Raw genomic sequence first — 11,153 nt, 5'->3', positions numbered from 1 at the left:
GGGGATGACGGTTGATTGATGCCCACAAAGCGCAGGTGCACCCCCCACCCTGGGGTGCACTGAGCTGCTCCAGCTGCAGCACCCTGAGGTGGTTTTGGAGGGTCTCAGCCACTTGGGGGGGTGGGGCTCAACTGACACCAAACAGAGCCGTTTCTACGCTTTATTGCAAAAAGCTCCCCAAACTGGGAAAACCCACTCATTTTCACACGCCAAACATCACCCAAAGCACAAAGAAAACCTTCCAAAACAGGGTAAAATAAAGAAACCAGTGGTTTTTCTTATCAAAAAGACTCACCGTTATGGCTGTGACTTACCACACAGCTGCCTCCACCCCCATTGTCTTTATTTTGGGGAGAAAAATATCTTTTCGGGGTTTGCAGCAACACTGGACAGGTGCAGGGTTAAGACACCACTGCTGACATAACTGAAAATTTTGGGGGAAACAAATTTTGGGGGAAATAAATAATTTCAGCAAACCCCCATGGTGGACGTTTTAGGTTTGGGGGGGGCTGAGCTCAAGCCTAAAACTGTAAGCGATGAAGGTGTCACTTAAATTAAGGCAATTTGGGGATTGTTTTGAGCCCCCGAGGAGTTTTTGGGAAGCTTTTGAAGTTTTGGGGGTTTTTTTTGGAGGCTGCTCTGAAACTCTTAAAAATTGAGAATCTCTGCAGCAAGCGAGCGCTCTGCAATTATTATTTATGGAGCCATTTTGGTGTAAATTCCTAAATGCCGGAAGAAAAACCCTGCAGAAGAGGATAAAAAATCCCAGAAAAAATAGGGAAAAATCCCCCCTGTATGGAGTTCTTAACTTAATTCCTAAGTACAGGAAAGAACCTGCAGAGAATGGAAAAATGGGGGGAGAAAAACCCAGAGATTTTGGTGCTGGTAGACTGAGAGCAACAATTTGGCCTCACACCTGCCGGCTTTGCAGGCAGGAGCAGGCAGGGATGCCTGGCAGGCAAAATATCTGGCAGGAACGGTTTTTCCCCTCTTCCCTCCGCTTTTTTCCCTGTGGGATTAGCGTTTCCCTGGGGGATTACGCCTCTTCTCACGGGATTAAGCGTCTCCCCGTGGGATTAGCGAGGACGAAGGCAGCATGAGGCTCTGCCGGCTCTTGAGGGTGAATAAATGGGATGGGGGGGCAGCAGGTGACCGTCGGGAGGGGACGGGACAAGCGGAAAACCGTGAGGGAAGCAGCTCCACACAATCAATCCGGTTTCTTCCCCAGCCGTTTGAAGACGCTGACGGTGCCGGCGCTGTCCATCTGAGCGCCGGGGCTCTCGCTGGTGCTGCTCACCTTCCCGCACCCCCAAGTCCTTTTGATTGTCACCCGAAATTCGGGTTCGCTTTTATCCTTCGTGCTGGTGACGTCACCATCCTGCGCTTCGACTGGCACCGCCACAACGCTGACGCTGCCGATTTTAGATGCCGCCAGTGACGGTTTTGTTGCCATACGGCTACCGGCAGCGTTCCTGTGACCCGGTCGCTGGGTGGCTGTGGTGACGGTGACCTGTTTGGCTTCCGAACTGGTGGCTTTTGCCTTGACGGTCCCTCCCGGCTCAGAGCTTTCCTTAGGGGGAGGTTTGGCGAGTTTTTTGAGGACGCCAGCATACTGGAGCACAGAGCAGTCATCGTCGCTCTCGGTGGCTTTGTCCCCATCGGTCCCCAAGGCATCGCCCAGTCTGCTGAAGACTCCCGTGGGCTGGGAGACAAGGTGAGAGGAGCCCATCAGCACCCGCACCCCCATTTACCCTCCCCTTCCCCTCTGCCCCCTGAATTCTGCCCCTGGGACGGAGACCAGATAGATACCAACCATCTTGGGATGTAATGATGCAAAATGCTGCCTGCAGCAATTAATGACTGGGCTATAAAGCAGGTCTATAAATCACCCATAAAATCGTATTCCCTCTTATATTTCTTGAGGGGATCAGTCTGCAACTTGTTTTACACCCCCAAGACTTCCATGCTGAGCTTTCTGCCTCCAGAGGAGAGAAAAAAGCCTCCTGTATCCCCCATTAAAGGGGTCAAAATAGCAGCGCAGATGAGGATCACCCAGGGACTGGGGATCCACTTGCCTTTGGTGGCTGCCTCCTGCTTTTCCCAGGTGTTTCCCCACCATTTTCCAGTTATTTCAAGGTTCCTTCAGCCCTTCCATGGCGAGCGGGCAGCTGCAAATCCCAATATAATCTTGGGGGAGAGGACCCTTGTGCCAGGATCCCGGCGGGATTTGGCCCAGCTGCCGAGAGCGACGGCTCTATGGAGCCACAGCTGAAAACCCACGTCCTCTCACCTTCCCTCCTGTGGTCGTGTCTGCTTTCGCCTCAGCTCCCAGCCGGTCGAAGACAGACGTCCTCTGCAGACCTGCAGTTTTCAAGAAAACGTGGGGTTTTTTGAGATTTCCCTGGAAAATGAAGCTCTGCTGGGTCAGCACCGAGGGCTCACGGCCTTTCGGCCCCATCCTACCATCGGGGCACCCGGCAAAATAAAATTAACTTGTTAAAAGCATGCAAATGGCCACCCGTCCCCTTCTTCCTAAGGCTTAAACGGGCGTGAGTGGAGCCTTTACGGCTTGTGGTAAGTTAGTATCTCCTTGGCATAACACAACTTCTACCCAATCGCTCTCTGGATGTGAAAATCCTCACAGGATTTGTAACAACAGGCTAATTTGGGGCTCAACTGGGCTTCTGGAAGAGAAAATGAACATCAAACCCGCCCCCCCCGCTGGTACCTTTGGCCGCTTGCTGTTCCAGGATTTTCTTTGTCCTCGGCGTGGTGCCCTTGGGCATATTGATGATGTATTTCCCTTCCATTTCTGCCGTCACCCGGCGGCGTTTTACCGGGATCGTTGGACGTTCGTCTGCCGTGTCACATAATCCTGGTGGGATGAAGGAAGAGCAAATTGAGAGCTCTCGTCACAACAAGGCTTAGGGGGAGGAAGGGTTTTACAAGCACTTGGGCATGATCCTGGGCTGGAGTGAGCTCTGAGACTGGCTGCTCTGGCACCAACTGGCTCCCCCAGCACTGGGGCTCTGCAAACACCTTCCCCCCACCTCTAGCTACTCCCAGCTGCAAAATCACAGAATCATTTGGGCTGGAAGGGACCTTAAAGACCACCCACCCCCTACCGTGGGCAGGGACGTCTCCCACTAGACCAGGCTGCTCCCTGTGCTGTCCAACCTGGGTGGGGGCATCCACAGCTGCTCCGGGCAGCCCGTTCCGTGTCCCACCAACCTTCCACTCAAGAGTTTCTAATAGAAAACTCCCCTCTTCCAGTTTAACACCGTTCTCCCTCGTCTTGTCTCTGCACCCTCTGATAAAAAGCCCCCCCCTCCCTGTCCTGGAGCCCCCTGCAAACACTGAAAGGCTGCTTTAAGGTCTTGCCGGAGCCGCCTCCTCTCCAGGCTGAACCACCCTGACTCTCAGCCTGTCCTGGTACGGGAGGTGCTCCAGACCCCCTGATCACCCTCGCAGCCTCCTCTGGCCCCGCTCGTGTGGGATCCCTTCTCTCTGGAGCATCAGTCTCCCCCACTCAGCTTGAGGTCACCCCCAAACTGGCTGTGGGTGCACTTGATCCCACTGTCCGTGTCCCCAGTGAAAGGGCTCAAACAAATGAATTTCTGACAGTTATTAAGACTAAACTGTGATGTGATATATAAAAGCTTTGTTTGTGTTTTTCTTCATTTGGGTCTCAAGTTGAGTTTCTTCTCAACTACTTCCTGAGGTCCCTTTAGGTAAGGTTTAGGTCTGTTTAGGTAAGATTGAGACACTCGTCGGGCTCCCTACGGAAATCCCTGGTAGCAGACTCAAGGGCTTCAGTGGACACTTGGGCAACCCCTAGAATGGGAAAACTAAGATAAGGGGGGGCTCAAACAAAGAGACACAGAGACACTGTTATAGGGAGAATGATTCTGCTGATTTAGGAAGGAGACACCTCGACTTTACTTCAAACACCGTGAGGAAGATCATGTACTTCTTCCCTTGACCACCGAAGCCCCTCACCCTATTTTCACTACACATGCTCGGACTATGTAAATGAATTCCGGGAACTCATTATCATAAGACACCCCTTTCCAGGAAATCTAATGAATATGTATGATTTGTGTGTATATAAACTGATGTCCCTTACTAATTCTTGGAGCCCTCATGGTAGAGAATCCCCGGGGCGATCCCAGTGCCACCAATCAAGAATACCTGCTTAACAGCAAAAAAATTTGCTGTTCGAGTCTATTTCTTTATTTCAGTAGCAAAGCTGTTAAATCATACTGGTCCCAGTACGGACCACTGAGGGACTCTGCACCAAGACATCTTGCTGGAGCACAGCCAGCCAGCCGAGGCCTCGCCCACTGAGGGGACCACCCCTCAAATCCGTGTCTCTCCATTTCAGCGACAAGGGTGTTGTGTGTTTAGCTCAAAAAGCCCACCGCCGGATCCAGAGGGGCTGTTAAAATTTGGCTGGGGGGACACTGAACGGGAAACAGAAAGCTAAAAGCAGCTTGTTGGCGTTGCTTCCGCCAGGATCCATCGCCCCTCCCTACCTGCCTTCGCAGCGGCCAGTTTGTTGGAGACGGTGACGGAGATTTTGGAGGCGTGGGGCCGCTGTCGGAGCGGGGCGGCGGGAGGTGAGTCTCTGCTCAGGCTGTTGGCGATCATCCGGCTGGCGGCTGCAAGGGGGGGACAGCGCCGTGAGGAAGAGCTCTGGAACCCCCGGGGGCTTTGGCGAGTGGGACAAGCATGCATCTCGTCAGCTGAATTAAAGAGGGGTCCTTCCCCTGGGAGCATGGGGAAGGCGGCCATCGTTTGAGCCCTTCCTTTTCAAGATAATTAAATCAATCGTGCAAAGGGATTTCACCTCCCAGAAACCTCCCACCCACACTCACCGCTACTGGCGTTGCGGCGCAGCTCGGTTTGAACGTTGGGGGAGCTGGGGCAGAGCAATTCGGTGGCTGCCTTGCACATCTCCTGAAGGAAAAAAAACAGGGGGAAGGGTTTTTCCCCCTCGGGCCCTGGGGAGGCGAACGAGAAGGCTCGAGGCAAAACTTTGCTGCTAACCGAGCCGGCAAGGCTTTACCATACCTGCCTGTACACAACTTTGGCATGTTTGAGGATGGCGATGATGTCTCCCACCACTGTGATGCCCAGTTCATTCATGATCTCCTTGTTCAGATCCATCAACATGTTCTTTTGGATCCTGCAGCAAGGAAAGACCTGGCTTAACGAGGTCTCCCCTCGTTATGAGCTCTGATTAATTAGGCCCAGAGCGAGGTGCACCATGATATCCACAGCACAGGTTCAGAGACCACCACCGTCCTGGAAACAACACTGATCATGACAGAGAAGCTCAGCGCAGGTGAGTAACTAAGGTCACTAATTAAGGAACGGGATAATGAGTTAACTCCTTCCTTCCTCCTCAGTAGGGGGATCTTTCGGTGCCGTTTTCCCCACCGTGACGCGACGTAAAGGTGCCACCTCACCTGTTATCCACAAACATAACGGCATAGTTGACAGCGGGGCCTGGGGGGATCCCGGCTTCCTTGAAAAACTGAATCCATTCGGATGTCGCTGAAAAAAAGCCACAGAAAAGGGAAAATGAAGTGGCTACGGAAAAGGGGGTGGGGCGGTCGCCTGGGTTTTGGCAGGCACCAGCCGAGAGGCTCATTCCGGGCGTTCGCAGCTGTCGTTGTGCAATTAACGGGATGGGGAGGAAAACGGCTTCTGGGCTGGCGGGGGTGGGGAGGGGATGGCCTCCCGGATGAAAATACACAAGTTGAGGGGTTTTAGAGCAATTCGGGGCAATTTTGGGTGGTGGAGGGGGAGGAGGGCGGCAGGGCAGAGAGGGAAATGTCCCTTACCCATCGTGACGGACACCATGGCGCAGGAGCCAGCGGCCGCGGGACTAGGCGGCGGGGCCAGGAGCAGCCTGCCAGGGAGAGACCGGCCGGGCGTCCCCTCTGACAGCCAGCAGGCAGGCACGGGGCTGCTGCCGCCCCCCTGCCCGCAGCCCTGCCCGCTCCCCCTGCCCCACACCCCCCTGCCCACAGCCCTGCCCGCTCCTCCTGCCCCACACCCCCCTGCCCGCTCCCCCTGCCCCACACCCCCCTGCCCGCAGCCCTGCCCGCTCCTCCTGCCCCACACCCCCCTGCCCGCAGCCCTGCCCGCTCCCCCTGCCCCACACCCCCCTGCCCACAGCCCTGCCCGCTCCTCCTGCCCCACACCCCCCTGCCCGCTCCCCCTGCCCCACACCCCCCTGCCCGCAGCCCTGCCCGCTCCTCCTGCCCCACACCCCCCTGCCCACAGCCCTGCCCGCTCCCCCTGCCCCACACCTCCCTGCCCGCAGCCCTGCCCGCTCCTCCTGCCCCACACCCCCCTGCCCGCTCCCCCTGCCCCACACCCCCTTCCCCACACCCCCTGCCCCCCCCCCCGCCCCCTCCTCTTGCCCCACGCCCTCTCCTTTCCCTCCTACCCCTCCCCTCGCCCCTCACCTCTCTGCTCCCGCCGCGCCCCATCCCGCCGCCGGGCCCGGCCCCACCGGAAGCTCCCCTCGGGCAGTGCCGGAAGTGACGTCACCGCCCGGCGCCGCGCGCCGCCAGTCGAGGGCGGGGAGCGGGGAACGGGGAGGGGCGACCCCCAGAGCGCTGGAGGACCGAAGGGGCCCCCGCGGGCTGCTCGGAGCCTCCGCCGCGGACCCGGTGCCTTCGGTACGGGGGGGGACGGGGCGCAGCGGGCACCCCCGGGAGCCGCAGCCTGGAGAGCGGGGCTTCGGCCCTGAGCGCGGCCCTGGCCCAAACCTGGCCCTAGACATGTCCCTGGCGCTAAGCCCGGCCCTAAATATGTCCCTGGCCATTTAATTTGCCCCTAAATATGCTCCTGGCCTTAAACCCTGTCCTAAAGTATCCATGGCCCTGAACCCAGTCCTAAATATGTCTGTGGCCCTAAAAAAACCCTAAATATCACGCTAACCCTGACCCTGGCGCTAAACCCAGTCCTAAACATCAGCCCTGACCCCCCCAAATTCAGCTGGGCCAAGGGGGTGACACCAGACCGAGCTTAATGCCCCTCCAGACCCAACGCCCCCAACCCTAATCCCCTCCCCCAAAACAGGGCAGGGTTTGGGGGGTGAGCTGAACCTTGGGGCTGAGCACCCTCTTTTTGTGGGGTCCCAGAGGGCTGGGGGGGGTGTGTCTGCACCCCAGAATTGGGGTGTCCCACCCTATTGCCGGGGGGTACCAGCCCCAGTGGTGGAGGAGGGAAGGACCAGACACTTCCCCTCCCTGCCTCAAACAGGCTGGGGCACGTGAACACCCCGATCTCGTGAGTCAGCTGGGAACGTCTCTGCCCCACCCGGGTTTTTTGGGGTCTCTTTCCTTCTCTGTACCCCAAAAATCCCAGCTGTGCTGCACCCCGCGGGGGTTTCGCCTGTCCGGGAACGTCAGGAGAAATCCGGTTTGTTCTGTTCCAGCGTCACGCCGGGATGAAGCCCAACAGCACCTATAAGCAGGTATGGTGCTGGCGACACCCTGAGACCCCAAACCGGGGGTCGTGGAGCTCCCTGCCCCGTCCTGGCACCCTACAACCCCAAACTGGGGTGCCCCATAGGCCTCTGTCCTGCCCCACCAACCTACAACCCCAGAGTGGGGCACCCCATAGCCCCCTGCCCTGCCCCCTACAACCCCAAACCGGAGGGCCCCATAACCCCCTGCCTGGCACCCCACAACCCCAAACCGAGGCACCCCATGCCCTCCGTTTCAACCCAGACCCTGCACCCTGTGGGGACCTCTGGAAATCTTGGGGCGGGGGGGCACTTTTCCCTGGGTACCATGGGCATTTTGGGGGGGGGTTTACCCCCAGAGCAGCCCCCACCCTGGTTCGGGGTCCCCCCCCCTCCCAGTTCTTTGCCTTCATCACAGCTGGACCCACTGGAGGACCGTGGGGCACATCCCAACTGCTTCCTACTGAAGGTAACGCCCCCGGTCTGCGGGGGCTGGCTTCGGTGCCAGCTGGACCCGGTGCCATCCCTTGCTGGATGCCACCATTCTTGGGGGTGCCTTTAAACTCCATCAATTAATTTATTCTTCATTTCGGGGCACTGACGTCCCCTCTCCATCCCAGTGCTCCCGCAGCACGTTGCTTTCCACCGTCCTCCTCACCCTCTTCGTCCTCATCTTCCTCCTCTTCTTCAATCTCTGGCTGAGCTCGGCCCTCCGCGGCGATGCCGGATCTTGCGGGGACATGTGCCGGTAAGACAAGCTCATGGGGGGTGACGCTCCCCCAAGACCCTCGGCATCCTGGCGCCACCATCTCCCTGTCCTGCGTCCTCAGGTCCCCCCCGAGCATCCCCCATCCCTGTCCCGCATCCACAGGGCCCCCCTGAGCATCCCCTATCCCCATCCCTGTGCTTCATCCACAGGGCCCCCCCAAGCATCCCCCATCCCTGTCCTGCACCGCCAAGGCCCCCCCGAGCATCCCCCATCCCTGTCCTGCATCCTCAGGGCCCCCCCAAGCATCCCCCATCCCTGTCCTGCACCCCCGAGACCCTCGACATCCTGGCGCTACCACCTCCCTGACGCTGCTGAATTTCCGCCCTAGAATCGTCCTGGTGGAGAGCATCCCAGAGGGAATGACCTTCAGCGATGGTTCTGTGCCAAATCCGTCCACGTTCTCCACGTGGATGAACCTCTTGGGGACCGTCACCCGCAGCCTGGACATTGCCTCCTTCTACTGGACCATGACCAACGAGGACACACGGACACACGAACCCTCCGCCGCCCAGGTCTGCGCCACTGGCATCCGGCACGTGCGGCGCAGCACTGATTCTGCTGCTTGAACGCGGTGCTGGCTGCTGCTTTCTCGCCTTCCCATCGTTTTTAATCATTTCTGCTGGTTTTGCCTTCACACCACATGCTGATTCAGGGTGAACAAATCCTGAAGGAACTCCTCCAACTGCCCCAGCGTGGCATCACCGTCCGAATCACCGTCAGCCGCCCGTCAGCAAAAGCACCCCTGAATGATCTCCGAGCGCTGGAGCAGAGCGGTGAGTGATGGCAAGACCTCAAAATGGGGGTTTGGGGGGGATTTGGAGTGGGAGACGCCCAACTCGTGGTCGCGCAGGTGCTGTGGTGCGCACCGTCGATATGCCGCGGCTCACCGGCGGTGTGCTGCACACCAAGTTTTGGCTCGTCGACGGCACCCACCTCTACCTTGGGAGTGCCAACATGGACTGGAGGTCTCTGACCCAGGTGAGCAGCACCGGATGGTGCCCAACCTGCGCCGAACAGCGCCAGGGCTATCCCAAACCATCCCCGTCCCCATCAGAGGATGCTCGATGCCATGAGACAGGACTCGTGGCATTGGAGAGGGATGACAGAACCACCCGATGATGTGACAGTGCTGCTGTGCTGCTCACCGCAGGTGAAGGAGCTCGGTGTTGCTGTCTACAACTGCAGTTGCTTGGCCAAAGATTTAGGCAAAATTTTTGAAGCGTATTGGGCTCTTGGCATTCCTGGCACTTCCATCCCGGTACCGTGGCCGGCAAATTATTCTACCCCCTTCAACATGGAAACGCCACTGGAGTTGAAGCTCAACGACACCGATGCCGCTGTCTACTTCTCGGTATGTCCCCGATCCCCTGCGGTTGGTTTTCCTGGTGCCAGTGGATTGGTTGTGCCGGTGCTTGACCCGTCTCCGATGATTTTGGCAGAGCTCCCCGCCGGCGCTCTGTGCTGCCGGTCGGACCCAGGACCTCGGCGCCCTCCTCGGTGTCATCGATGCTGCCGAAGCCTTTGTGGACGTCGCGGTGATGAGCTACCTACCCACCACCGAATTCTCCCACCCCCAGAGGTTCGTGTGGTCTTACGCCAACCCTGACTTGCCAGCAGCGGTGAGGCTGAACCGCTTTCCCTGCCCAGATTTTGGCCGGCGATCGATAACCGTCTGCGGAAAGCCGTCTTTGAACGCCGGGTCAAGGTCCGGTTGTTGGTGGGTTGTTGGCGGCACAGCCGAGTCACCATGTTCCCCTTCCTCAAATCCCTTGCTGCCATCGCAGATAACCAGACCCACTACAGCGTGGCGGTGGTGAGTATCGTGGCCTGACCGCGGCATACTGGCGGGCGACGGTTCGGTGGGTGCTGGGTGACGGTCTCCTCGCTCCCCGCAGCGGCTGTTCATGGTGCCGGCCAGCGCGGCACAAGCCCAGATCCCCTACGCCCGGGTGAACCACAACAAGTACATGGTGACGGAGAAGGCGGCGTATATCGGTGAGCGCGACGTCCCCGCGTGCGAATCGCTGCCGGCTGCTGTTGGGGGCGGGTTTTGGGGGGGGTGTGTGTGTCCCCCTGACCCCACATCTCCTTGCAGGGACATCCAACTGGTCCGGCGACTACTTCACGCGGACGGCGGGATCGGCGCTGGTGGTGAACCAGACGCTGAGCCCCAGCAGTGCCGGCACCGCCACCGTCCCTGCGGCCGGCACCATCCGGGAGCAGCTGCAGGCGGTTTTTGAGCGGGATTGGAGCTCCCGCTACAGCGCTGACATCAGCGACGCTGAGCAGTGGGAGAGCCTCTGCGGCTCCCGGTAGGCACCGGGCAACGGGCCACCGGGGAACCGCGGGTTCCGGCTGTGCCGAATTCAGCCTCCCCGCTCCCGTTTGGGGAAAAAAACAAGTTTTTGTGGCGTTTGCGGTGCTGTTATTGAGGCAAGGGGTCCTCTGCGCCGCGGCGATGGAGAGCGCCGGGCCTTTGCTGAATGCCGTGCCGGCACCGGGAGGGAAGCCGGGCGCCCCTCGAGTCTCGGCAGTGCCAAACCCACCCCGGCAAAGAGTCAGATGAAACGCTTGGCTGTCGGCAAACCATTTATTGGGGGATCGCTGCAAAAACCGGTGCCGACAGCATCTGGCACAGCACATCCTGGTGCATCCCTGGCTCCGTTCTTCTCTACCGGTGTGGAGCCGGGTCTTGCTGCTCAGGGTGGCTGAAGGTGAGGAAGAGGAAGGTCTTTGGGGAGCTCTTCTCTGCCAGGGGGTGTGCCAGGGTTGCCACGGTGGCTCAGCAGTGATGTGAGTGTTCCTGGCTCTGTGCCGGGAGGAGTGTGCCAGGTAGAGTGGGGGAGTCCCAGTCTGTCCCCTGGAGCCCATCCTTGGGGACAGGGATGACGCTTGGCG

At 58.8% G+C, this 11,153-nt stretch overlaps 2 protein-coding genes across 2 annotated transcripts; one reads left to right on the top strand and one right to left on the bottom strand.

Annotated features, from left to right (window-relative positions):
• Positions 1 to 146: 146 nt before the first annotated feature.
• On the bottom strand, positions 147 to 6,554 carry C30H19orf47 (chromosome 30 C19orf47 homolog). The gene is made up of 9 exons (XM_074852718.1): positions 6,480 to 6,554; positions 5,850 to 5,917; positions 5,472 to 5,559; positions 5,074 to 5,188; positions 4,878 to 4,959; positions 4,536 to 4,661; positions 2,729 to 2,875; positions 2,291 to 2,361; positions 147 to 1,702 (listed from the first exon to the last, which is right to left on the bottom strand). The coding sequence occupies exons 2-9, from the start codon at positions 5,866 to 5,868 to the stop codon at positions 1,208 to 1,210; spliced, it is 1,143 nt and encodes a 380-aa protein (XP_074708819.1). The 5' UTR covers positions 5,869 to 5,917; positions 6,480 to 6,554; the 3' UTR covers positions 147 to 1,207.
• Positions 5,867 to 10,668, top strand: LOC141935910 (5'-3' exonuclease PLD3-like). Its single transcript, XM_074852595.1, has 13 exons — positions 5,867 to 5,966; positions 6,547 to 6,695; positions 7,457 to 7,495; positions 7,905 to 7,955; positions 8,107 to 8,234; positions 8,584 to 8,767; positions 8,908 to 9,028; positions 9,106 to 9,233; positions 9,406 to 9,606; positions 9,695 to 9,834; positions 9,903 to 10,068; positions 10,151 to 10,250; positions 10,351 to 10,668. Exons 1-13 carry the CDS (start codon positions 5,867 to 5,869, stop codon positions 10,569 to 10,571), a joined length of 1,728 nt encoding a protein of 575 aa, XP_074708696.1. The 3' UTR covers positions 10,572 to 10,668.
• The last annotated feature ends 485 nt before the right edge of the window (positions 10,669 to 11,153 follow it).

The sequence above is a fragment of the Strix uralensis genome, chromosome 30, assembly GCF_047716275.1.
Source record: "Strix uralensis isolate ZFMK-TIS-50842 chromosome 30, bStrUra1, whole genome shotgun sequence".
Taxonomy (NCBI): domain Eukaryota; kingdom Metazoa; phylum Chordata; class Aves; order Strigiformes; family Strigidae; genus Strix; species Strix uralensis.
Note: the sequence above shows the minus strand (reverse complement) of the source record. Positions and strands in the feature narration are given on the sequence as shown.